The sequence below is a fragment of the Coregonus lavaretus genome, assembly GCF_964263955.1.
Source record: "Coregonus lavaretus genome assembly, chromosome: 28".
Lineage (NCBI taxonomy): Eukaryota > Metazoa > Chordata > Actinopteri > Salmoniformes > Salmonidae > Coregonus > Coregonus lavaretus.
The window spans coordinates 24,831,093-24,856,146 of NC_140015.1; the positions used below are offsets into that span (position 1 = coordinate 24,831,093).

Sequence of the window (25,054 nt, forward strand, 5' to 3'; positions counted from 1 at the left end):
CTCTGTTTTGCTTGTTTCCCATGTCAATTAGCTGTTCTCATGACCCTTGACAATGTTCAAACAATAATGAGACATGTCACTTCATGTTAACAAATATTGCTTACCATTAAGTCATGATTGGTAGAACATGATAATGTAATTACTGTATACAAAAATGGCCACTTTTGAGTCATTCCTACCATACAGATATAAACAGTATTTAGATGGCATTTATACCATCTCTTTATATTATCTGTTGATAATATGTTACACCAACACAGCAATAGTGCGAAATAAATATATTTGGGCATTCATAACTATTAGATTTTCCAGATTCACGGTAAGATCCTCATGATCATTACATTTTCTCATTTTGATTGAATACTATAAAAATACGTTTCAGTTCAACTTATAAAAAGTACTGAGCCTGAATGTGCAGTTCTTCTACAGTGTAAACATACAGTATACACACAGTTATATGTATTTTTGGCCAAATTCTTATCTCCCAACAAAAAAGGACCATGGCATAGAAAGCCATGCGTGTCACTGTCATCATACCTGATCACTTAACAAAAGCAAAACCAGAGAGGAATGCAGATACTACAGCTTTGAGATCCAGGGAAAAGAGGGTTTGGGGTTATTGTGAGTGTCCGTGTGACGTGTGTGTGTGTGCTTCTAGTCAGCCCAGTTTCATATCAGTTCTCCATAGGCAGTGCCAGGCCCCCAGGCTTTGTGGGGTCTGGGTTGCAGAAATCCTAAACCCCCTCTCAATAATGCCCTAGGCCCTGAGAGAGAGAGGAGAGGTTGGTTGTCGCACAGGACCAGTGGTGCCTCAGCCCCGGGCCCTGTGAGTCAGTGAGAGGGGGCCCTCAATAAAACCTCCCCATAGCTACGTGGAAGGCAACCCACGTGGATCAGCAGCATCTTAAAGGTTAGGGGGTTGGGTGGGGATTGGAGAGGAGGAGTGAGAGGGGGGAGGATTAGAGAAGTGACTCTGCCAACATTTGACTGTCCTCCTGTGGTGGTGCAGGGGGTGCTGGGAGTGAGGGATGATCAGGTTTAAGGTTAAAGGTCAGAGGGTTTTAGCTGCCTGGCAGGATGGGGTCAGAAACGTGCCTCTGAATCTCCTGCCCCTCTGTGGAGGTCTCCAGGTTGTCAGGGAGGGAGGGGAAACGCAGGCTGCCACACAGCAGTCCAGAGGGTCCCATGGTGGGGCAGGAGACCTGGGGGGGGCTGAGGCCCATGGAGGGCCCTGGAAGGGGCTCTGTCTCAGGGGACATGGACATGGACATGGACATGGTGTCATCAGAGGCCACCGTGAGGTGGATCCCACTGGACAGGGAGTCCTTGGACTTGTGCTTGTCTGAGTCCTGGCTCTGCAAAGAAAAAAAAGGGGGGTAAAGCGATTCAGTAACTCTGTATACAGTATCAATCAATCAATCAATTTTATTTTATATAGCCCTTCTTACATCAGCTAATATCTCGAAGTGCTGTACAGAAACCCAGCCTAAAACCCCAAACAGCTAGTAATGCAGGTGTAGAAGCACGGTGGCTAGGAAAAACTCCCTAGAAAGGCGAAAACCTAGGAAGAAACCTAGAGAGGAACCATGAGGGGTGGCCAGTCCTCTTCTGGCTGTGCCGGGTGAAGATTATAACAGAACCATGCCAAGATGTTCAAAAATGTTCATAAGTGACAAGCATGGTCAAATAATAATCAGGAATAAATCTCAGTTGGCTTTTCATAGCCGATCATTAAGAGTTGAAAACAGCAGGTCTGGGACAGGTAGGGGTTCCATAACCGCAGGCAGAACAGTTGAAACTGGAATAGCAGCAAGGCCAGGCGGACTGGGGACAGCAAGGAGTCACCACGGCCGGTAGTCCCGACGTATGGTCCTAGGGCTCAGGTCTCTCAGTTGGCTTTTCATAGCCGATCATTAAGAGTTGAAAACAGCAGGTCTGGGACAGGTAGGGGTTTCGTAACCGCAGGCAGAACAGTTGAAACTGGAATAGCAGCAAGGCCAGGCGGACTGGGGACAGCAAGGTGTCATCATGCCCGGTAGTCCTGACGTATGGTCCTAGGGCTCAGGTTCTCAGAGAGAAAGAGAGAACGAGAGAATTAGAGAGAGCATACTTAAATTCACACAGGACACTGGATAAGACAGGAGAAGTACTCCAGGTATAACCAACTAACCCCAGCCCCCCGACACATAAACTACTGCAGCATAAATACTGGAGGCTGAGACAGGAGCGGTCCGGAGACACTGTGGCCCCATCCGAAGAAACCCCCGGACAGGGCCAAACAGGAAGGATATAACCCCACCCACTCTGCCAAAGCACAGCCCCCGCACCACTAGAGGGATATCCTCAACCACCAACTTACACTCCTGAGACAAGGCCGAGTATAGCCCACAGAGGTCTCCACCACAGCACAAACCAAGGGGGGGGCGCCAACCCAGACAGGAAGATCACGTCAGTAACTCAACCCACTCAAGTGACGCACCCCTCCCAGGGACGGCATGAAAGAGCACCAGCAAGCCAGTGACTCAGCCCCTGCAACAGGGTTAGAGGCAGAGAACCCCAGTGGAGAGGGGAACCGGCCCGGCAGAGACAGCAAGGGCTGTTCGTTGCTCCAGAGCCTTTCCGTTCACCTTCACACTCCTGGGCCAGACTACACTCAATCATATGACCTACTGAAGAGATAAGTCTTCAGTAAAGACTTAAAGGTTGAGACCGAGTCTGCGTCTCTCACATGGGTAGGCAGACTGTTCCATAAAAATGGAGATCTATAGGAGAAAGCCCTGCCTCCCGCTGTTTGCTTAGAAATTCTAGGGACAATTAGGAGGCCTGCGTCTTGTGACCGTAGCGTACGTATTGGTATGTACGGCAGGACCAACTCGGAAAGATAGGTAGGAGCAAGCCCATGTAACGCTTTATAGGTTAACAGTAAAACCTTGAAATCAGCCCTTGCCTTAACAGGAAGCCAGTGTAGGGAAGCTAGCACTGGAGTAATATGATCAAATTTCTTGGTTCTAGTCAGGATTCTAGCAGCCGTATTTAGCACTAACTGAAGTTTATTTAGTGCTTTATCCGGGTAGCCGGAAAATAGAGCATTGCAGTAGTCTAACCTAGAAGTAACAAATGCATGGATAAATTTTTCTGCATCATTTTTGGACAGAACATTTCTGATTTTTGCAATGTTACGTAGATGGAAAAAAGCTGTCCTTGAAACAGTCTTGATATGTTCGTCAAAAGAGAGATCAGGGTCAAGAGTAACGCCGAGGTCCTTCACAGTTTTATTTGAGACGACTTTACAACCATCAAGATGAATTGTCAGATTTAACAGAAGATCTCTTTGTTTCTTGGGACCTAGAACAAGCATCTCTGTTTTGTCCGAGTTTAAAAGTAAAACGTTTTCAGCCATCCACTTCCTTATGTCTGAAACACAGGCTTCTAGCGAGGGCAATTTTGGGGCTTCACCATGTTTCATTGAAATGTACAGCTGTGTGTCATCCGCATAGCAGTGAAAGTTAACATTATGTTTTCGAATAACATCCCCAAGAGGTAAAATATATAGTGAAAACAATAGTGGTCCTAAAACGGAACCTTGAGGAACACCGAAATGTACAGTTGATTTGTCGGAGGACAGACCATTCACAGAGACAAACTGATATCTTTCCGACAGGTAAGATCTAAACCAGGCCAGTACAACTTTCAATACCAATACCTCGCTCTCACTCATTTCATCAGCCCACTGTTTCACAATATCACATAGCTTTTGGAGGACAGAGCATTGTAGCAAGGAAGCAAAAACTGATATATACTGTACTATCTGTGCACCATACCAGTACCCACCTGCAGCGGCGAAGGCATGCTGTCAATCTTGATTGGGGGCATGGAGGGGACAGTGTGGATGACGGGGGCTGCTGTGCCGTACAGGGTGGTGGGGTGAGCAGGGTGAGGGCTGGGCAACACAGCGCTGTAGGCCGGGGGCACTGGGGCCATCTGCCTCTGGAGCAGCTGCAGGATCACGTGGATGTCTGCAGTCATCCGAGTCTCCAGTCTGGGCAGGGCCAAGGATGGAGGCAGGATGGGAGAGGAAAGACCATAGATAAATAAAGTCAATCATTTCTTCCTCTGTGATCTCTCTCAATCCTTTCTTGGTCTTCCTTCATTATTAATTTTTGCTTCTTCTCCAGTTATTATCTTCCTTTACCTGTCTGGAAATCCTCTCCTCTCCTCACAATTCCTGTCTAAAGATCCCTTTTGCTGTGCTCTCCTCACTTTTCCTCTTCTCTCCTCTCATCATTTTCCTCCTCCTCTCCTCACTTTTACCCTCCTCTTCTCTCCTCTCCTCACTTTTCCCCTCCTCTTCTCTCCTCACTTTTCCCCTCTTCTCTCCTCACTTTTCCCCTCTTCTCTCCTCACTTTTCCCTTCCTCTTCTCTCCTCACTTTTCCCTTCCTCTTCTCTCCTCACTTTTCCTCTCCTCTTCTCTCCCCACTTTTCCCCTCCTATTCTCTTCTCTTCTCTCCTCTCCTCACTTTCCCCCTCCTCTTCTCTCCTCTCCTCACTTTTCCTCTCCTCTTCTCTCCTCACTTTTACCCTCTTCTCTCCTCACTTTCCCCCTCCTCTTCTCTCCTCTACTCACTTTTCCCCTCCTCTTCTCTCCTCTCCTCACTTTTCCCCTCCTCTTCTCTCCTCTCCTCACTTTTCTTCTCCTCTTCTCTATACCTGTGGAGCTGGGACTGTAGCAGCTCCACTCTGGACTCCAGTTCACTGGGCCTGTCCTCTGCACAGGGAGGAGGGTGGTAGGTGCCCCTCACTGAGGAGCAGCGCTGCTGGGGATCTGACAACTGACTGGTCCTCCGGTCAGGCCAATACCCATACACCCCTGGGCCTGGCATGTTGATGGGGGCTGAGGCTGGGATGTAGAGAAAGAGCAGAGATGCCTGTGTGAATGCTTTGAGGCAGGTTATAACATAGTCCAGTCCACTGATCTTAGTTAGTTCATGCGTAATACTGTGTATCTATATCTCAGTCTCTCTCTACCTGTGTATTGGTGACTTCCTCGGTCCAGGGGCGGCCCCATGCCAGCTGAGGGTCCGCTGGGGGGCAGCAGGCTGACCACAGCAGGGGGGTAGTCATCGGTGTCATCCCCGGAGGGGTACAGCTCTGCTTTGCTATGTCCTAGAGGCATCATCTCATCGTCACTGGACTGGGAGCAGGCGCTGGCGCTGCTACACATGCCCTCCCAGTGGGAGCTTGTGTCAGGGCCGTTGTGGTTCCCCAAAGGACACGACTGGTCTGGAAACGAGTCCTCACGGTCCATGCCGTCTACACACAGCCAGGACAGGTACAATGACCACCACAACTTTATACATATCATTGATAGTAACACTACTTTTAACAATGTATAAGAAACCCATGATGACATAATGAGCAGATCCACACACACTCACCAGGCCGGTTTCTCCTGCGTCGTGGCCGCGGCCGTCGATATCCACATTCAGAGTCCTCACTGGGAGTTGCCTGGTTTATTCTATCTACCTAATACACATCAGCTTCAGTAATTCAACAAAAAACCACTCACACTTTACAACACATTACACATACATCATAAAATCATCAGATTTATACACACTAAATATTCAAGAAGTAATGTTTTTGCATACAGTTTTGCCTAACTAAAACTCATTGACCTTGTGTTAAGCTCTCTTTATGACTAAGGGCTGGTTTCCCGGACACAGATTAAGACTAGTCCTGGGCTAAAAAGCACTTTCAAAGTAGATTCTCCATTGAGAATGCTTTTTAGTCCAAGACTACACAATCCATGTCCAGGAAACCGGCTCAACATAAACAGTATCTATTTGTGGTTTGAGAGAGTGCTCTCTGTCCCCCTCTCATGGTAGACTCACATCTCGGAGGTTGAAGGTGATCTCCAGGTTGGTCCAGAAGCAGTCGGAGAAGTCTGGGTACATGTCCAGCACCTCCAGCAGGTCGTCCCTCAGGATCCTATGGAGGTCACAGTAGGTCAAAGCCCTGACGTCCGCACTGGACTTCCCTGGACGCCCAAAAAGATAGATGGGCTCCCCGAAGATATCATTCTTACCTACAGAGAGAAAGAGAATGGAGAGATGAGAGGTTGAAAGGTGTGACACAGGTGAAGAGGAAAATGAGGTGAATAGAGTGACAATGGAGAAAGCAATGATTGAACACAAAGATAATTGGACAACATAAGCATTAAAAACATTCATAAGCTCACTCGCATACACTGCCTTTCTATACAAGACTAACCTGATAGATATTTTCTTCTGGATTATTTCTGGATTTTTCAGAGATAGAGTAGAACAACAACACTAATGCTCTACATTATTCCAGTTAGGCCTGACTTTGTGTCCACTTAAATGCAGAGGGGAGACAAATCAAAATGAGACAGGCTAGCATAGAGAGTGTGGGTCTGAGCAATCGGGCGATCGGTAATCAATGACACTGTGAAATGGAAGTGGAGCCGTGCCCAAACACCTCTGGCTAAACAGCACACCAGAACACAGCAGTGTGTGTGTGAGAGAGTGAGTGAGTGAATGAGTGAGTGAAAGAGAGAGAGAGAGACAGAGAGACAGAGAGACAGACAGACAGACAGACAGACAGAGAATGTACCAAACCACAAGCTTGAATGGGAAGAACGAGGGGAAGACTTAAGAAAGAAGGAGAGGCTACCCAGTAACTACCATCACCCTTCAGCCTAACCAGTATCCACCATCACTCTTCAGCCTAACCAGTAACCACCATTACCCTTCAGCCTAACCAGTATCCACCATCACTCTTCAGCCTAACCAGTAACCACCATCACCCTTCAGCCTAACCAGTATCCACCATCACTCTTCAGCCTAACCAGTAACCACCATCACCCTTCAGCCTAACCAGTATCCACCATCACTCTTCAGCCTAACCAGTAACCACCATCACTCTTCAGCCTAACCAGTAACCACCATCACCCTTCAGCCTAACCAGTAACCACCATCACTCTTCAACCTACCCAGTAACCACCATTACCCTTCAGCCTACCAAGTAACCACCATCACCCTTCAGCCTAACCAGTAACCACCATCACTCTTCAACCTACCCAGTAACCACCATTACCCTTCAGCCTACCAAGTAACCACCATCACCCTTCAGCCTACCCAGTAACCACCATTACCCTTCAGCCTACCCAGTAACCACCATTACCCTTCAGCCTACCCAGTAACCACCATCACCCTTCAGCCTACCCAGTAACCACCATCACCCTTCAGCCTACCCAGTAACCACCATTACTCTTCAGCCTACCCAGTAACCACCATCACCCTTCAGCCTACCCAGTAACTACCATCACCCTTCAGCCTAACCAGTAACCACCATTACCCTTCAGCCTACCCAGTAACCACCATTACCCTTCAGCCTACCTAGTTTCACCATCACCCGTCAGCCTACCCAGTAACCACCATCACCCTTCAGCCTACCTAGTATCCACCATCACCCTTCAGCCTACCTAGTATCCACCATCACCCTTCAGCCTACCCAGTAACCACCATCACCCTTCAGCCTACCCAGTAACCACCATCACCCTTCAGCCTACCCAGTAACCACCATCACCCTTCAGCCTACCCAGTAACCACCATCACCCTTCAGCCTACCCAGTAACCACCATTACCCTTCAGCCTACCTAGTATCCACCATCACCCTTCAGCCTACCCAGTAACCACCATCACCCTTCAGCCTACCCAGTATCCACCATCACCCTTCAGCCTACCCAGTAACCACCATCACCCTTCAGCCTACCCAGTAACCACTATTACCCTTCAGCCTACCTAGTATGCACCATCACCCTTCAGCCTACCCAGTAACCACCATCACCCTTCAGCCTACCCAGTAACCACCATCACCCTTCAGCCTACCCAGTAACCACTATTACCCTTCAGCCTACCCAGTAACCACTATTACCCTTCAGCCTACCCAGTAACCACCATCACCCTTCAGCCTACCCAGTAACCACCATTACCCTTCAGCCTACCCAGTAACCACCATTACCCTTCAGCCTACCCAGTAACCACTATCACCCTTCAGCCTACCCAGTATGGCCACCACCACGTCATCTCTCAGAATCTCTATGGACCCTCTGGAGATGAAGTAGAGAGCTGAGAGGATATCTCCCATGTGGACCAGGGTGTCGCCTGGAGGGGCATGGGTGGTCTTAAACCTCATGGCCAGCGCCCGCAGACAGCCCTTACTGGCCCCCTTGAAGGCCCTGCAGTTCTGGAGCAGGCAGCGGTTCAGGTGGAGACAGATATCAGCCTGCAGACACTCAGGGAAACCCTTCAGCACCTAGAGAGAGGAAGGGAGAAATGGGAGAGGGAGAAAGAGAGAGAGAGAAAGTGGGGGGAGAGATGTTTCAGTTGATGCTCACTATTGACTGAGGGGACACATGCACAGACACAGACACACAGTGTGTCTATGTGATTGTTCAGATTGAATTGACAGGCGTGCTCTCTGCTACGTCATGTTCCTGTGGTGTTAGAGGCCCAATGCTTTTCTCTTCTCTGCAAGCAGCAGGACACACTATCTATCTACTAACACATAGGATATGACGCACATCATTTCCACTGTTAGGTCTCCCTGTCTGAGCACCTAATGGCGGCAAAACTCAGGTGGTAAGTAGGGCCTATGTGCTTTTCGTGTGGGTATGGATGTGTGTGTGTGTGTGTGTGTGTGTGTTTGGCTGTATATGAATGTGTGTTAGAGAGTTACTCACAGCGTTCATGTCGATGCCATTGGTATAGGACCAGGCATGTTGGAAGTATTCCTCCAGTCTCTGGCGTAGTCCCTCTGGGATCTGGTGGAAACGGATGAACTCTTTGACACGCAGCATCTGGGTGTGGTAACGGGCCGTGCCGGAGTACAGCCTCTGGATGATAGCCGATACGTTACCAAAGATACTGGCATACATCAGCGCTACAGGAGATGACACAGAGACATGTCAGAGACATCCACCTAAAATGATAGGTGATACTACATTTAAAGCAATGCATATGAACACTCTCGACACACAGGCACGTCACAGACACACACTGGTGACGTACTCACAGCCGATAAGCATGATGCAGATGGAGAAGATCTTCTCAGGGTTGGTGTTGGGGGAAACGTTGCCGAAGCCCACGCTGGTCAAGCTGCTGAAGGTAAAGTAAAGCGCTGTGACGTATTTATCCTTGGTGGAAGGGCCAGAGGCAGGGTCTGTGTCGTTGTATGGTTTACCAATCTGTTCAGCCAGGTTGTCCAGCCAGCCGATCTTCATGCCTCCGATGCGGGCCGAGTTGGTGCGCTCCGCGTTGCCGATGGCGTACCAGATACAGGCCAGCCAATGGGCGATGAGGGCAAAGGTGCACATGAGGAGGAAGAGAACGGCGGCGCCGTACTCTGAGTAGCGGTCCAGCTTTCGCGCCACGCGTACCAATCGCAGCAGCCGAGCAGTCTTCAGCAAGCCAATCAGAGTGGTCGTCTGGGGCTGAGAGGAGAGATATTCAATGAAGTTAATATACAAACAAAGTAATTAATATAAAATAACAAGAAGGTTTTGAGAGACTTTGTTGAATTTATACACAGACCAACGCTGCAAAAAAAGGACCAATACTACACATAGATTAAAATGATCCCCCTTCTCCTCCCTCCATCTCACCTCATCGGAGGCAGAGCGGAATATGAGCAGGTCAAAGGGGATGGCCGCCACTATATCAATGAGGAACCAGCCTTTGAAATAGTGCTGGGCAATGCGGCCCGGGTGGCTGACCACCTCGTCATTGTGATTGACATATGTGGTCCGGAAGTTGATGAGAATGTCCACGATAAACATGACGTCCACCACCAGGTCCACCACATTGAGGGGGTTGCAGGTGTAGCCACAGGAGCGCCGGAGCTCGTCCTCCACCTCGTTGAGCAGGAAGGCAGCAGAGTAGGGGGTGAAGACGGCCGTGTAGATGACCAGCAGGAGGATGACCCAGTCCCACACCGCCTTGAAGGGACTGTAGTGGAGGATGGTCCACTTGTGGATGCGAGGCGCCTGGAGCTTGTACTCTGGCAGGACGTCAGCCCCCAGGGACAGTACCTAGAAGGGGAGAGGACAGAGAGGGTCAGAGAGTCCTGCTGAATCTAGATTAATCATGGACAGTAAAAGTGAATCAGAATTTAACCTGAATATCTTCACAATGGCCCCTCACCACCCTGCTGAAAAGGCCTTGATTAGAACCCCAATAATATCACATGATAAGCCAAACAGCCTTTGCAAAATGGAAAGCTGTATAAGAAATGGGAAAGAAAGTGGGAAAGAGAGTGAGTCATATCAGAAAATTGTGCAGAGAAACCAGAGGGATGGGGGTTCAGGCAACCAGAGCAGAAGACAGTTTCAGAAGAGAGGAACAGAACAGGACCTGATATTGTCTTTGTTGTGCCCTTTGGGGGAAGAAAGGGGAGGAACTGTGTTGTGTTTACCTACGGTGTCTGACACCGCGGGCCTCCAACCACCTAAAGCACAACTAGAACAGCAGCAAAAAAACACAAAAAAAACTCCATTAGCTGTTCAAGCACTGTCACAAATCAATCAGAGTTAATGTGTAGTCCAGAGTGAGACACAAAGAGGGAGAAGTAGTGTGTGTGTGTGTGTGTGTGTGTGTGTGTGTAATACAATGCAATGAGTGTAAATGTTCACACAAACATCCCTCAGTCTCACAGCAAACCATCATGTTGTCATGAAGACTAAACTGTGCTGGAGTATTAGCAATATCTGTCCCAAAGGACACTGTAGAAGCCAATGTCACAGCTTTTCACAAGACAAATATCTACATGGTTGACGGTGGGTCTGATTTCTGAGTGTTCCACACAGTTCAACACTGTCAGTACAGCCAAATAGGAACCAAATATAATGACCATGTAATAACCAGTATGTAAATCATAGATGCAAATTCAAATACAGGGAGGACCTTAGTGGTTGTGTTGTCATAGCAACAGCACAGACCATAATATTACTTAAAAATTGATATGATCCTCACACCATCATCGAAACCACAGTATCTGAATTGACAACAATAACCCAAGAGATCACACTCACATAGACCACTTCAATCAGTCTGACCCTACTGCTCCTACTAACCGGTACAACGATGAGAGCCTCCATTCCCAGGAGCTCCAGTCTATCTTGGTCCCGACCACAGCAGCAGCAGGAGGAGGAGGAGGAGCACGACACCCTGGTCCCCCTCAAAGTCCCCAGCAGCCCACCCTGTCTCCCCTGGAACAGATATGTTCTCCCCTGCTCCATCCTAGCCCGCTATGTCCACACAATGCCCCAGACCAGCTACCCAGTGTCCCAGTGCCTATGTGACCAGCTCTAACGGACCCTCTCTGGCTGCCTGGCTGTCAGTGCCCATCTCCCCCGCCCCACCCCGCTCACTGGCCTTTTAAAAGACCCTGCTGCAGCTCACCTGCCACACCATGTGACCCCCTTCACTGTCCCTCGGCCAATGGAAGAGCAGGGTAAATGCCCTAATTTACACGCAAATCGACAGGGATTGTTGCAGAGAGCTGGGTGATTTTGGTTCATTTTCACTAACACCTTTTGTGAGTGCGTGCGTAGGAGGGCATTATTGGTCAAAACTGTCTGTGTGCTTGACGTAGTGGTCAGAGTTAGTCTGAAAGTGCTCTTCTGACACTAAGGAGCATGTGCTTGTGATCCACCACTCTGACATACGTAGGCAGTGGTAGAAAAAGTACCCAATTCTCATACATGAGTAAAAGTAAAGATACCTTAATAGAAAATGACTAAAGTAAAAGTGAAAGTTACCCAGTAAAATAGTACTTGAGTAAAAGTCTAAAAGTATTTGGTTTTAAATATACTTAAGTATCAAAAGTAAATGTAATTGCTAAAATATACTTAAGTATCAAAAGTACAAGTAAAATTATACATCTTTTCAAATTCCTTATACAAAGCAAACCAGGCGGCACCATTTTCTTGTTTTTTAAATTTACGAATAGCCAGGGGCATGCTCCAACACTCAGACATCATTTACAAACGAAGCAAGTGTTTAGTGAGCCCGCCAGATCAGAGGCAGTAGGGATGACCAGGGATGTTCTCTAGATAAGTGTGTGAATTAGAAAATGTTCCTTTTCCTGCTAACCATTCAAAATGTAATGAGTACTTTCAGGTGTCAGAGAAAATGTACATAATTTCCTTTAGGAATGTAGTTTAGTAAAAGTAAAAGTAGTCAAAAATATAAATATTAAAGTGATGTACAGAGAACATTTCAGGTCTGCTGAGCGCAAACTTGAACATTGTGAAACTGCTGTGCAAATTCCAGCACTCGTTTCCAGTGAACACTGAGGCTGTACCCGCTTTAAGTTAGTTTTAACAGTGGTCAAGTAGGCTACTGTGGCTATTTGATCATAATGTAGGCCTACCAGAGTGGCCTACCATCAAAAACAATGGAGAAAATGCATCCCATAACATTTTAACATGGAACTAGCTGTTCTATCGTTCAGCCTACAGTAGCAGCCAATGTGTGGTGTTCATTGTAAACCTACATTCCATGAGACTTTTGAAAAACATGCAGGACTTGACATTAACCTGTTTATCCACTTGTCCTTCAGACAAGGAGGTGACTGAAAATGTTGTTGTGTTGTTTGATGCAAGAAACCACTTTACAAAATAAAATGCATGATTATTCCCGTACCATTATTACAGAGAATCAGACAAATTATGCTACCCTCTGCCTATTGGCTACTAGGCTTATGCAAGCCTGTCTCAAAATACAACACTACCCCTTTAAGACGAAAAAAAAGCTCTTTACCTGACTCGCTTTCCAAAGATGTCTAGAAATGTACTCGTTTTGTGCTCTTGTAGGAAGCAATCCCTCCCCTATTGCTGACTACAAATGATCTATAACTGGGCTAATAACTCACTAACTAGCAAAGGATATGAACAAATGTGCACACGTGGCAACATGCAGCTCTCGCTTTGATCTCAAAACAAGCGCATCTACTCACGACCGCTCATGCTGTAAACACAGTCCAGTTCAAAGTAAATGGCACAGATCCATATATGGCAATGGTCTATTTGAATATAGGCCTACTGCAGCTCTGATTGTTTATGCCGCACCGGTCTGTGTAGAGTACGGGCTGAGTAGTGCGTGTCAATGCAATAGAATCCTACTCCGATGTGTTCTGCCTACAACAAAATACCTTGCATTGTTAGTTTTGTTTCGGTATGTTGCATTGAAAGTTGCTAATATTGCATTGATTCGATCACAGTAAAGGGAAACGTTGATAGTGGCAACCGGGAAAACTCTAGAACAGTGGCCACCAACCTTTTCTGAGTCAAGTTCACTTTTGAGTCAAAATGCAAGCCGAGATCTACCGCTCAGAGTTTATTTTAACATGACTTATAAAATGTAAGTCTATGCAACATTAACCAATTAAAAACAGTACTGTAGCAATGAGGTTTGTGCAGTAAGCTATAGGCCCAATATATTATCACCGCTTTGATTGAATTCTCATCGACGGGGCTGTAGTGGAACAGGTTGAGAGCTTCAAGTTCCTTGGTGTCCACATCACCAACGAACTATCATGGTCCAAACACACCAAGACAGTCGTGAAGAGGGCACGACAAAGCCTATTCCCCCTCAGGAGACTAAAAAGATTTGGCATGGGTCCTCAGATCCTCAAAAAATTCTACAGCTGCACCATCGAGAGCATCCTGACTGGTTGCATCACCGCCTGGTATGGCAACTGCTTGGCCTCTGACCGCAAGGCACTACAGAGGGTAGTGCGTACGGCCCAGTACATCACTGGGGCAAAGCTCCCTGCCATCCAGGACCTCTATACCAGGCGGTGTCAGAGGAAGGCCCTCAAAATTGTCAAAGACTCCAGCCACCCTAGTCATAGACTGTTCTCTCTGCTACCGCACGGCAAGCGGTACCGGAGTGCCAAGTCTAGGTCCAAAAGACTTCTCAACAGCTTCTACCCCCAAGCCATAAGACTCCTGAACAGCTAATCATGGCTACCCGGACTATTTGCACTGCCCCCCCACCCCATCCTTTTTACGCTGCTGCTACTCTGTTAAGTATTTATGCATAGTCACTTTAACTCTACCCACATGTACATATTACCTCAACTACCTCAACTAGCCGGTGCCCCCGCACATTGACTCTGCAACGGTACCCCCCTGTATATATAGCCTCCCTACTGTCACTTTATTTTACTGTATATATAGCCTCCCTACTGTCACTTTATTTTACTTCTGCTCTTTTTTTCTCAACACTTTTTTGTTGTTGTTGTTTTATTCTTACTTTTTTTGTTTAAAATAAATGCACTGTTGGTTAAGGGCTGTAAGTAAGCATTTCACTGCAATGTCTGCACCTGTTGTATTCGGCGCATGTGACCAATAACATTTGATTTGATTTGATTTGATTTGAATTGCCCTGCCAATGCATTGTTGTTCGGGCCATTTTTTAAATTATATTTAAAAATGTGAGGTAGGCTATATGATCACACCAGTAATATATATGTTGTTGTATTACTTGTGAAGCACAGCTGAGTGAGCATACATTTAAATAATTTGCTTTTTATTTTTATTTTACTGGGCTGATGGTGCCTGCATCTGATGGTCAGTCTCAGCAGAGGGAGAGAGCAGCAGACTGAGGGTCCGCCTCTCAACATCCCTCCACTCTCCCTTTCCTCCACTGCCTCTCAACATCCCTCCACTCTCCCTTTCCTCCACTGCCTCTCAACATCCCTCCACTCTCCCTTTCCTCCACTGCCTCTCAACATCCCTCCACTCTCCCTTTCCTCCACTGCCTCTCAACATCCCTCCGCTCTCCCTTTCCTCCACTGACACTGACCAAAAAGGGACACTGTCTTCCAGCTGATGGCGAAACTCGAGTCGCACCGCATTATTTCTGCCTCATGCACAAATTCATGTTGTTACTCCTATGAACAGAGAAAGTGAAATATTCCTCGATATTAAAAAAGACCCAAGCCGCTAATAATAACGCAAGCCTATAGATACACTTTCCTACTCATTCATTACTGCTGCAGTGCTTGTTGTAGCGCTAAGTGGAAATAGGAAGAAGGCACATTTTATGGTTTTAAAAATGTTGAATACAAAGTGCTGAGTAAGAACTTAAACATGAACTCACTCATAAAAACAGCATCTCTTTGTGCTATTCGTTGACAGTCTCTCTCTAGTCATGGTTTTAAACGTTTTGAAATCTCACAGTATCAACTTTGCTGCAGACACGGTCATCCGAGCCATCCGATTGGCCAGAGGTAGGCCTACAGTTCGCCTGAATCGGGTGCACTTACTGCCAACAGCCCGAGACAAATTCTTAAACAAGTTTTTTTAATTTATTTTTTAAAACAGAAATAGGAATGCCTTGAAAGTCTAGAAAGTTGAGTGAAGTTAAATATCGTGCTTCTCTCTTTGGGCTGATATTTCTGCACTGGCTCATCCTGCTTTGCATGTATAGTTTGCATAACTATGAACATAGCCATGGTGACAAAATCATCTGTAATAACACACAGCGTTACCATAGTGCCCTTGCTGCCAATCCTCTCCAATGTCCCTACTTACAGGTACATTAAATGTGGCATGTTCAGTGCTACAAGGTTTTTGCCCTACTAAATAACCTGAAAGTACAAGATGAAAGCTTCCTATGACAACTTCCATCTCTTTCCAGAACATCTGACCTCTCTCAACCCACAGCTTTGATGCTTAAATGGAAACGATTTTCAGACTCAAAGGAAGAGAACAAACCTGTTGGGATAAACTCCCCTCATACAATCAGTCCTAGAGGTGATAAAATGACACCACATGGTTTGCCATCTATCTATTCCCATTCAGACTACATACTGCCCACTTACTGCTCTATGACCCAACTCTCAACCAGTACAGGGGGTGCTGCTCCAGTAGTCAGTAAACTAATCTAATACAGGGAATAGTAGGCCTGAGCTTTAATTAAATGGATTGTTCAGTTAATGCATTTCTTACCCTGGAAAAACAATTGGAAATGACAAACCAAAACGATTGACTGAAGACCGAGGATGTCAAAATGCACTGCAGAACCTCTCATAGCAGAGCATTTGAAGTACTGTACAGATGTAGGATCTTAATTTGAGCCAGTTTGCTACAGCAGGAAAATAATTCTGCAGCAACAGGAAATGTGAATTATTATGTGGATTATAATTCATGGACATTTTTGTAGGGGTTGATACATTGTTCGTAAAGAAAATCAAGTCTGACATTTCAAAGTGGAAACTACAAACTTCAGAAGCCTTTTTAAACCTCAAATACACAACAAGTTTTACATTTCCTGCAACAGGGTGATCAAATGAAGATCCTACACTTGGAGTACTGTTTGCTACATACCGTATGAAAGGAGACCTGACTGCTGGGGGCTGCTTCTACGTAGGGGACTACATAGGGCTCAGGACCTTGGGCCTCTTTACTCTGCGACCAATGTTTGTTGCTAAATGAGGGTTGTTATTCCACTTGTCACTGTGCTCTCTTTCTCTGACAGATGTGCTCTCGGACCAACGATCAGGATTCTCCCCCTTAGGGCTGAATTTAACATCTAACATGATGAACCTGTGGGAGCCAGTTGAGGGAGGGGCAGTGTGTGTGTTACCCAGATTCACTCATCTGGGTAATTTCAGATTATTGACATCATTTCCAGTCCTGTTTCATAATGACTGAATAAGATCCAAGCCATCTGCACTGCAATGTTTTACCCAAACCACACAGGGCTTATAACAGCTAATAGTCCTTATTGGAAAATAAAATGACATCTGATATAGAATACAACAAATACCTTTTTAAAGATGAAAAACAAACGCTAGCTATTTGTAAAGAACATTTAACTACGTTAATATTTCAGTAACAATCCTGTCTGAAATTAAAAAAGTTGTTTTGTTTCATAGACCAAATCAAACACTTCTAAGGTACTGCGAACTGTTCTCTTTTAAATCTAAATGAAATTTGATTCATACTAATCAAATGAACATGAATGTGAGTGAACAAATTCCAGAAACAAGTACCCTGGAGCCCACAGAACATCAACATAATTATCACCTATGTATGGAAAAAAGTGGGCGACAAGTGACACAAGACAAATTATGATGACAACAAGATGACATCAGCACTAACAACGACCGTCACAGCCCCTGCCTCACTGTCAATACGGAGGATGTTGCTAGCTAGCCTGCTATGAACCACCAGATGACCATGAGGGTAAGAGGAGAGGCAGAAAAGGACAGGAGTGAAACAGAAGAAAGAGAAAGAGAAAATCGGGAGCGAGAGAGTAGAGTTGGAGTACTCACTGGTTGGAGTTTCTGTCTGAGGCTCATGTTGAGGAGTGTGGCTGGAAGAGAGGGCGGGAGAGAACTGAGAGAGGGGAACGTTTGTAAACACTGCCCTCCCTCTTACTCTCCCTCTGCAGCCGGCAGCCCAGCCCTCAAAGCTGGAGCCCCGCGGCAACACTGCTGCTAATACAGCATGCCAACACATTCACACACACTCAGACACACACATACATACACTACCAGTCAAAAGTTTGGACACACCTGCTCATTCCAGGGTTTTTCTTATTTTAAACTATGTTTTACATAGTAGAATAATAGTGAAGATATCAAAACTATGAAATAACACATATGGAATCATGTAGTAACCAGCTTTGCACACTCTTGGCATTCTCTCAACCAGCTTCATGAGCTAGTCACCTGGAATGCATTTCAATTAACAGGTGTGCTTTCTCAAAAGTTAATTTGTGGAATTTCATTCCTTCTTAATGCGTTTGAGCCAATCAGTTGTGTTGTGACAAGGTAGCGGGTACAGATGATAGCCCTATTGGGTAAAAGACCAAGTCCATATTATGGCAAGAACAGCTCAAATAAGCAAAGAGAAACGCCAGTCCATCATTACTTTAAGACATGAAGGTCAGTCAAAATGGAACATTTCAAGAACTTTGAAAGTGCAGTCGCAAAAGCCATCAAGCGCTATGATGAAACTGGCTCTCACGAGGACCGCCACAGGAAAGGAAGAACCAGTCACCTCTGCTGCAGAGGATAAGTTCATTAGAGTTACCAGCCTCAGAAATTGCAGCCCAAATAAATGATTCACAGAGTTCAAGTAACAGACACATCTCAACATCAACTGTTAAGAGGGGACTGTGTGAATCAGGCCTTCATGGTCGAATTTCTGCAAAGAAACCACTACTAAAGGACACCAATAAGAAGAAGAGACTTGCTTGGGCCAAGAAACACGAGCAATGGACATTAGACCGGTGGAAATTTGTCCTTTGGTCTGGAGTCCAAATTGGAGATTTTTGGTTCCAACCACCGTGTTTTTGTGAGACGCGTGTGGGTGAATGGATGATCTCCGCATGTGTATTTCCCACCGTAAAGCATGGAGGAGGAGGTGTTATGGTGTGGGGGTGCTTTGCTGGTGACACCGTCTGTGATTTATTTAGAATTCAAGGCACACTTAACCAGCATGGCTACCACAGCATTCTGCAGCGATACGCCATCCCATCTGGTTTGGGCTTAGTGGGACTGTAATTTGTTTTTCAACAGGCCAATGACCCAACACACCTCCAGGCTGTGTAAGGGCTATTTTACCAAGAAGGAGAGTGATGGAGTGTTGCATCAGATGACCTGGCCTCCACAATCCCCCGACCTCAACCAAATTGAGATGGTTTGGAATGAGTCGGACCGTAGAGTGAAGGAAAAGCAGCCAACAAGTGCTCAGCATATGTGGGAACTCCTTCAAGACTGATGGAAAAGCATTCCAGGTGAAGCTGGTTGAGAGAATGCCAAGAGTGTGCAAAGCTGTCATCAAGGCAAAGGGTGGCTACTTTGAAGAATCTCAAATATAAAATATATTTTGATTTGTTTAACACTTGTTTGGTTACTACATGATTCCACATGTGTTATTTCATAGTTTTGATGTCTTCACTATTATTCTACAATGTAGAAAATAGTAAAAATAAAGAAAAACCCTTGAATGAGTAGGAGTTCTAAAACTTTTGACCGGTAGTGTACATACATACACTCAGACACACATGCACACAAACCTATAGCTAACACAAACAAATATACGCAGAATCATGAAGCATGTTTTAATTTAGAAAAACATAAACAATATCCGTAGGTAACGTCTGGAGTTATTTTAGTAAGAATTGTTCTACCCTACAGACTTATTTCAGAGACAGGGGGCACAGTAGGGGGAGATGTAGGGTCTGTCTCACTGACTGTCACTCACCATCTGTCACTCTTCTACGGACCACTGATTGTACAGTCAATCACTTAATGTGCTTCATCTTATGCAGACTAATCAATACCAGCAAAGATCAATGACAGTGATTTTTTCCTTCTTTCTGTAAGGCGCCAATCGAAATTCAATTATAAAAGAGGGGATTACCAAGAAGCTCAGTTGTGTAACGAGACATAACCCTGACAAAAGCATACCTTATCTATTATGAGTACAGAATGCATGTAACTGCCATGATGACTGCTTTTTCAGACCATTTATTTTGACCAATGGACACTTGTTTAGTAGTTACCCACCGTAACGTCCTCTTGCAGTGACAACAATCTGTTTGACCTGAAAACGGACCTTGTGTCCTCAACTCTGCCCCATTATGCCATGGCGGAGATTTCCCTTGTTTAGAACATTCTAGCTCTTCAAACGATACAGGGATACGGTAAGAACAACATGTAGAGAGAATGGGCTGGAGGTGGAGAGAAGGAGAAAGGGAAGGGGAGAACCAGAGAGAGAGGAGAGAAGATGGAAGAGAATGACTGATACCTTGTAGACACCAACAGACATAAAGGAGGTAGTGGAGGACCGACAGACAGACAGACAGAGAGAGAGAGAGACAATCAGAGAGCGTGTCTAAGCCTCTGCTGCCCTCTACTTCCATTAGTACCAGAGGCCAAGGTCATCGTCAGTGTCAGGCCGCGTAGAGGGCCGCTCGATACCCCCCTGCCGCCCAACGCCTCCCCTTCCAGCATCACCAGAGCATAGGGCTGTTACGGTGACCGTATTACCACCACACCGGCAGTCACGAGTCATATGACCGCAGTCAAATTCCACGTGACCGTTTAGTCACGGTAACTAGGCTTCTCCAAGCTCTACTGCTGATGGTCATTAGTAGCCTGCCAAACTTGCTAACTGCCTGGTACTCAGCACTCTATTGTCCCTCTAATCACTCTGACAATCGAAAATCAAATCAAACACTTCATGAGAGCCCATGAGCTCATGTTGCGCAACATTTCTATATGCTATGCAATTGCGTGAGAAAGCAGTTTTGATGGCCTCTATTAAAAAGAGGATCCAATCAGGTTTCTATAGGCTAGGCCTACTATATTTATTTATCAACTTTCCTAATATTAAGCACACTGCTTCGCTTTACAACAGGAGTATAGCCTACCTGGCTGGCATGAAAAGGAACCACGGGAAAAGCGTTTTCCATTCGTTATTTAAGTGCATCGATTACATGTCTTTTTTTCCCCCTGCCCCTGTTTCGAGACAGGTGCATGATAATGGTCCATTCTAAACCAAAACAGATTTCACACATACGCTATTTAGTATATGTAAAGACAAGATTAAATCAAGAATAGTCTGATGGGTGACAATATTAGCCTATCACTTGTGAATTAAATATTATGACTTGTGAATGATGCCCAGCTTGTAAGGCAAGAAACAGTGCATGACTTTTTTTTGCGACTTTTTAAAATCATAGTCGCACACCTCATGTAGCCTAACCCATAGGCCTATATGTTTTGATAAGGTTTGTATCACAACTAAAGTGGCCAATTAACTTCTTAAAATTAAGCACATTAATCCGCTTTATAACCGTGTAGAACCTAACTGGCATGCATACATAGGCGGCGTGTGAGTTTGGGGAAGACAATTTTCACCATAAAATAAAGCATTACATGCATAATCGCATTTCTTGTCATTTTCGAAGAACAGTGTTTTCCCGCTAATTGATTGCATTTTGGAACATTTGCACTTATAGCCTACTGCCGTGTGCGCATCGCTGCGCTTATAATGTGAAGAAATAGCAGAATAGTTTATGTCACGCCCTGGCTCTGGGGACTCTTATATGTTGAGCCAGGGTGTTAGTTTATATGTGTAGTGTCTATGTTTTGTTTTCTATGTGTTCTTTTCTAGATCGTGTGTTTCTGTGTTGGCCGGGGTGGTTCCCAATCGGAGGCAGCTGTGTCTTGTTGTCTCTGATTGGGAACCATACTTAGGCAGCCTGTTGTGCACTTGTCATTTGTGGGATCTTGTTCCATGTAGGTTTGTGTTTATGACCGAGGACTTCACGTTTCGTTTTGTTGTTTTGTTATTGTTAATAGTACTAAATAAAAGATGTACGCATTTCACGCTGCGCCTTGGTCCACTCATTACGACGTTCGTGACGGAAGATCCCACCATAACAGGACCAAGCAGTGTGTCCAGGAGCAGACAGCCTGGACTTGGGAGGAAATCCAGGCCGGAATGGATCGCCGTCCGTGGGAGGAGACGGTGGAGGCGCGCCATAGAGATGTGGTGCGCGTCGCCAGCCCGGCCCGGCTTGTTCCTGCCCCTCGCACCAAGCCTGTGGTGCGCGTCGCCAGCCTGGCCCGGCCTGTCCCTGCTCCCCGCTCCAAGCCTGTGGTACGCGTCGCCAGCCCGGCCCGGCCTGTTCCTGCCCCTCGCACCAAGCCTGTGGTGCGCGTCGCCAGCCCGGCCCGGCCTGTTCCTGCCCCTTGCACCAAGCCTGTGGTGCGCGTCGCCAGCCCGGCCCGGCCTGTTCCTGCTCCCCGCACCAAGCCTGTGGTGCGCGTCGCCAGCCCGGCCCGGCCTGTTCCTGCCCCTCGCACCAAGCCTGTGGTGCGCGTCGCCAGCCCGGCCTGTTCCTGCTCCCCGCACCAAGCCTGTGGTGCGTGTCGTCAGCCCGGCCCGGCCTGTTCCTGCTCCCCGCACCAAGCCTGTGGTGCGCGTCGTCAGCCCGGTCCGGCCTGTTCCTGCTCCCCGCACCAAGCCAGTGGTGCGCGTCGTCAGCCCGGTCCGGCCCGTTCCTGCTCCCCGCACCAAGCCAGTGGTGCGCGTCGTCAGCCCGGTCCGGCCCGTTCCTGCTCCCCGCACCAAGCCAGTGGTGCGCATCGTCAGTCCGGCACAGCCCGTGCCTGTTTCACCAGTGCCTGGTCAGGTACCGGTCAGCTGCTCCACACCGGAGCCTAAGCAATCCGCTCCACCGATGTCCAGTCCAGCTCCAGCCAGCGGGGCCAGACCAGGGGCGCTACGGGGGGGTAGTTAGAGGGTGGTGGTCACGCCCGGAGCCGGATCTGCCTCCGAGGCGGAATGCCCACCCGGCCCCTCCCCTGTTGGGTTTAGTTGGCACGGTCGCAGTCCGCGCCTTTGGGGGGGGGGGGTACTGTCACACCCTGGCTCTGGGGACTCTTATATGTTGAGCCAGGGTGTTAGTTTATATGTGTAGTGTCTATGTTTTGTTTTCTATGTGTTCTTTTCTAGATCGTGTGTTTCTGTGTTGGCCGGGGTGGTTCCCAATCGGAGGAAGCTGTGTCTTGTTGTCTCTGATTGGGAACCATACTTAGGCAGCCTGTTGTGCACTTGTCATTTGTGGGATCTTGTTCCGTGTAAGTTTGTGTTTATGACCGAGGACTTCACGTTTCGTTTTGTTGTTTTTGTTATTGTTAATAGTACTAAATAAAAGATGTACGCATTTCACGCTGCGCCATGGTCCACTCATTACGACGTTCGTGACAGTTTATCAACATTTTTAGCTAAACGTTCTGATTTGTTGCATCAGCCTCATTGCTTTTAAAATGTTTTTTGATGCGAGTTGTTGTATTAATTTGGGATCTATCGCATCCGACAACTGTCCCAGAGTATGTTAGTAATATTTATTTATTGCACAGAAGGACAAATTGACCAATAGAATAGGTACACCTTTGTACTATGGGGGATAGTAGATTGACATAGGCTAGTGCTTTTGCTGTTCGTTAGGCCTACTCATCTTGTTGGTTGACGAAAAGTAGGCTAAACGTGGACAGTTCTAACATCTTCAATATGCGCTTCGGAATTTGATAAGAGGGACACGCACAGTTGCGTCCCCGATGTGTCTTCACTTGTAGCCTACTTCTTAGACGAAATGCCTGTGAGAAGGACCCAATCACATGACGAGCATTGGCTAATAAGAATTGAAATATCTGAGAGAGCCATGTTAGTGAGAGGTGTTTGCGGAGCACGGCAGCCGGGAATTATAATTATTATATTCAGCCGAAGGGCACAACGGCCACTTTGGCCGCAAAAGGCATGGATTCTTTAGGGGGCATTACGGCCACACAAGGGGGATGCCGCTGGGAAATTTGAGGCCTGCTTAGAATATTATCAAGTGCTTGTCAAGTCGTGAATGAGAAACTGTGTAAGGTTCTGTATTTATTTTCTTAGTTCACCTTGTGTTCTTGAACGTAGCCCTGTTTCTTTGTGTTCTTGAACGTAGCCCTGTCTTTCATTTTTGTTCATTGATTTCTCCTGTGTTAGTTACTCACCTGGTCTCATCAGCTCCTTATTTAGTTCAGTTCTTTCTGTTTGTGCCTTGTGAGGTATTGTTCGTTTTGACTCTACTAAGCCTTTTCCTAGCTCGTTTGTGAGAACCAGTTTTAGCCTTCAGTCCTAGTTTTATTTCACCTGCCTGTTTGCCTACCTGTGTATGACCATTGCCTGCCTGTGACCACGAATCCTGCCTTCTGCGCGTGAATCTACACCTTTTTCTCCCTGAGTATTCATTACAGAATACCTCACCTAAAACTGAATGAATTCAGCGGAGCTACAGTTGCGCCTAACCCAGCAAGAGGAGCGTATGGAGGTAATCGGCCATCTTCTCTGCCAGCCTATCTCTACTCCTCCGATGCCAGGTATCGTAACCCATAGCCCTCCTTCATTCATATCCATGCTTGGAAAATATGACGGTTCACCTGGGAAATGTCAGAATTTCTGATGCAATGCAGCAAATACATTGAGCACAACCCCACTAACTTCGGCACCGACAAGAGCAGGATGGATTTTGTTGTGTCTCTACTCACAAGCAAAGCCCTGGATTGGGCCACCGCCATATGGACTGCCAACAGCACAGAACTCGGATCCGAGACCCATTTCCACACCCTCTTCAAAGAGGTATTCGATCACTCTACTTCCGGTCGTCCTATAGGGGACCTCCTCATAGACCTTCAACAAGGACGCAATTCAGCTGCCGATTATGGCGTAATAAACACCTGCCGTGCTCTGCGCGTGAATCTACACCTTTTTCTCCCTGAGTATTCATTACAGACTGATTAAGTGTGTGCAGCCTGCACAAGAAACAAATCAGAGCTCATGCTTTTCATGCAACTTTTTTCAAATCATCATTAGAGTCCCATCATGCAGCCTTAGAATGTATTAAAAATCTAAACATACTGTATAGCCCAACATTTGTATCACAACTAAAGTTGCATAAATAACTCTAAACTAAGCATTTAGGAGGACCAGTTTCTTTGTTAACCGCTCAACACAGAATAGCTGCATGTGAGCACTCCCTCATCGTTTGGAGAAAATATCCTTTCTATTTTATTAAGCTATGTTCAATTGCATTCTTCATACTATAAAATAATTACAAATAATGTCATGGAATTCTAAGCAAATCTTGTCTACTAACTAGTGTAGCCCACAGCCATATGGCATAGCCATATCAGGGCCTAACATAAGGACAACTCAGAGTATGCTATTATGTTCTTCTGAAATAGACTACATTTTCTTCATATCATGTTTCTTTAGACCTGTTTAATATAAATAATGGATTTATTGTGATAGTGTAGGCTATATTAAATGGATTTATTAGACTTTTTTAAATGTAGATGTTCCAAAGGTCTGCATCAGTGGCTTGTAGGCTATGTGTGGAAGCCAGGAGATGCTAAACGTGTTTATGTTAATTAACGGTCAATTACCGTGAGACCGG

General features: G+C 46.3%; 1 protein-coding gene across 1 annotated transcript in view; it reads right to left on the bottom strand.

Annotated features, from left to right (window-relative positions):
* Positions 1-1,061: 1,061 nt before the first annotated feature.
* LOC311103511 (voltage-gated inwardly rectifying potassium channel KCNH6-like) overlaps positions 1,062-25,054 on the bottom strand; it is a gene marked incomplete at its 3' end in the record, with an annotated part of 55,223 nt that continues 31,230 nt past the window's right edge. Inside the window, exons 8-17 of the mRNA XM_084145086.1 lie at positions 9,688-10,113; positions 9,099-9,516; positions 8,767-8,966; positions 8,087-8,339; positions 5,894-6,087; positions 5,438-5,525; positions 5,028-5,312; positions 4,710-4,899; positions 3,832-4,039; positions 1,062-1,355 (exon numbers count right to left, since the gene is read on the bottom strand). Of these exons, the coding sequence (XP_084001212.1) occupies positions 1,062-1,355; positions 3,832-4,039; positions 4,710-4,899; positions 5,028-5,312; positions 5,438-5,525; positions 5,894-6,087; positions 8,087-8,339; positions 8,767-8,966; positions 9,099-9,516; positions 9,688-10,113 (2,556 nt within the window). The remainder of the gene's footprint in view (positions 1,356-3,831; positions 4,040-4,709; positions 4,900-5,027; positions 5,313-5,437; positions 5,526-5,893; positions 6,088-8,086; positions 8,340-8,766; positions 8,967-9,098; positions 9,517-9,687; positions 10,114-25,054) is intronic.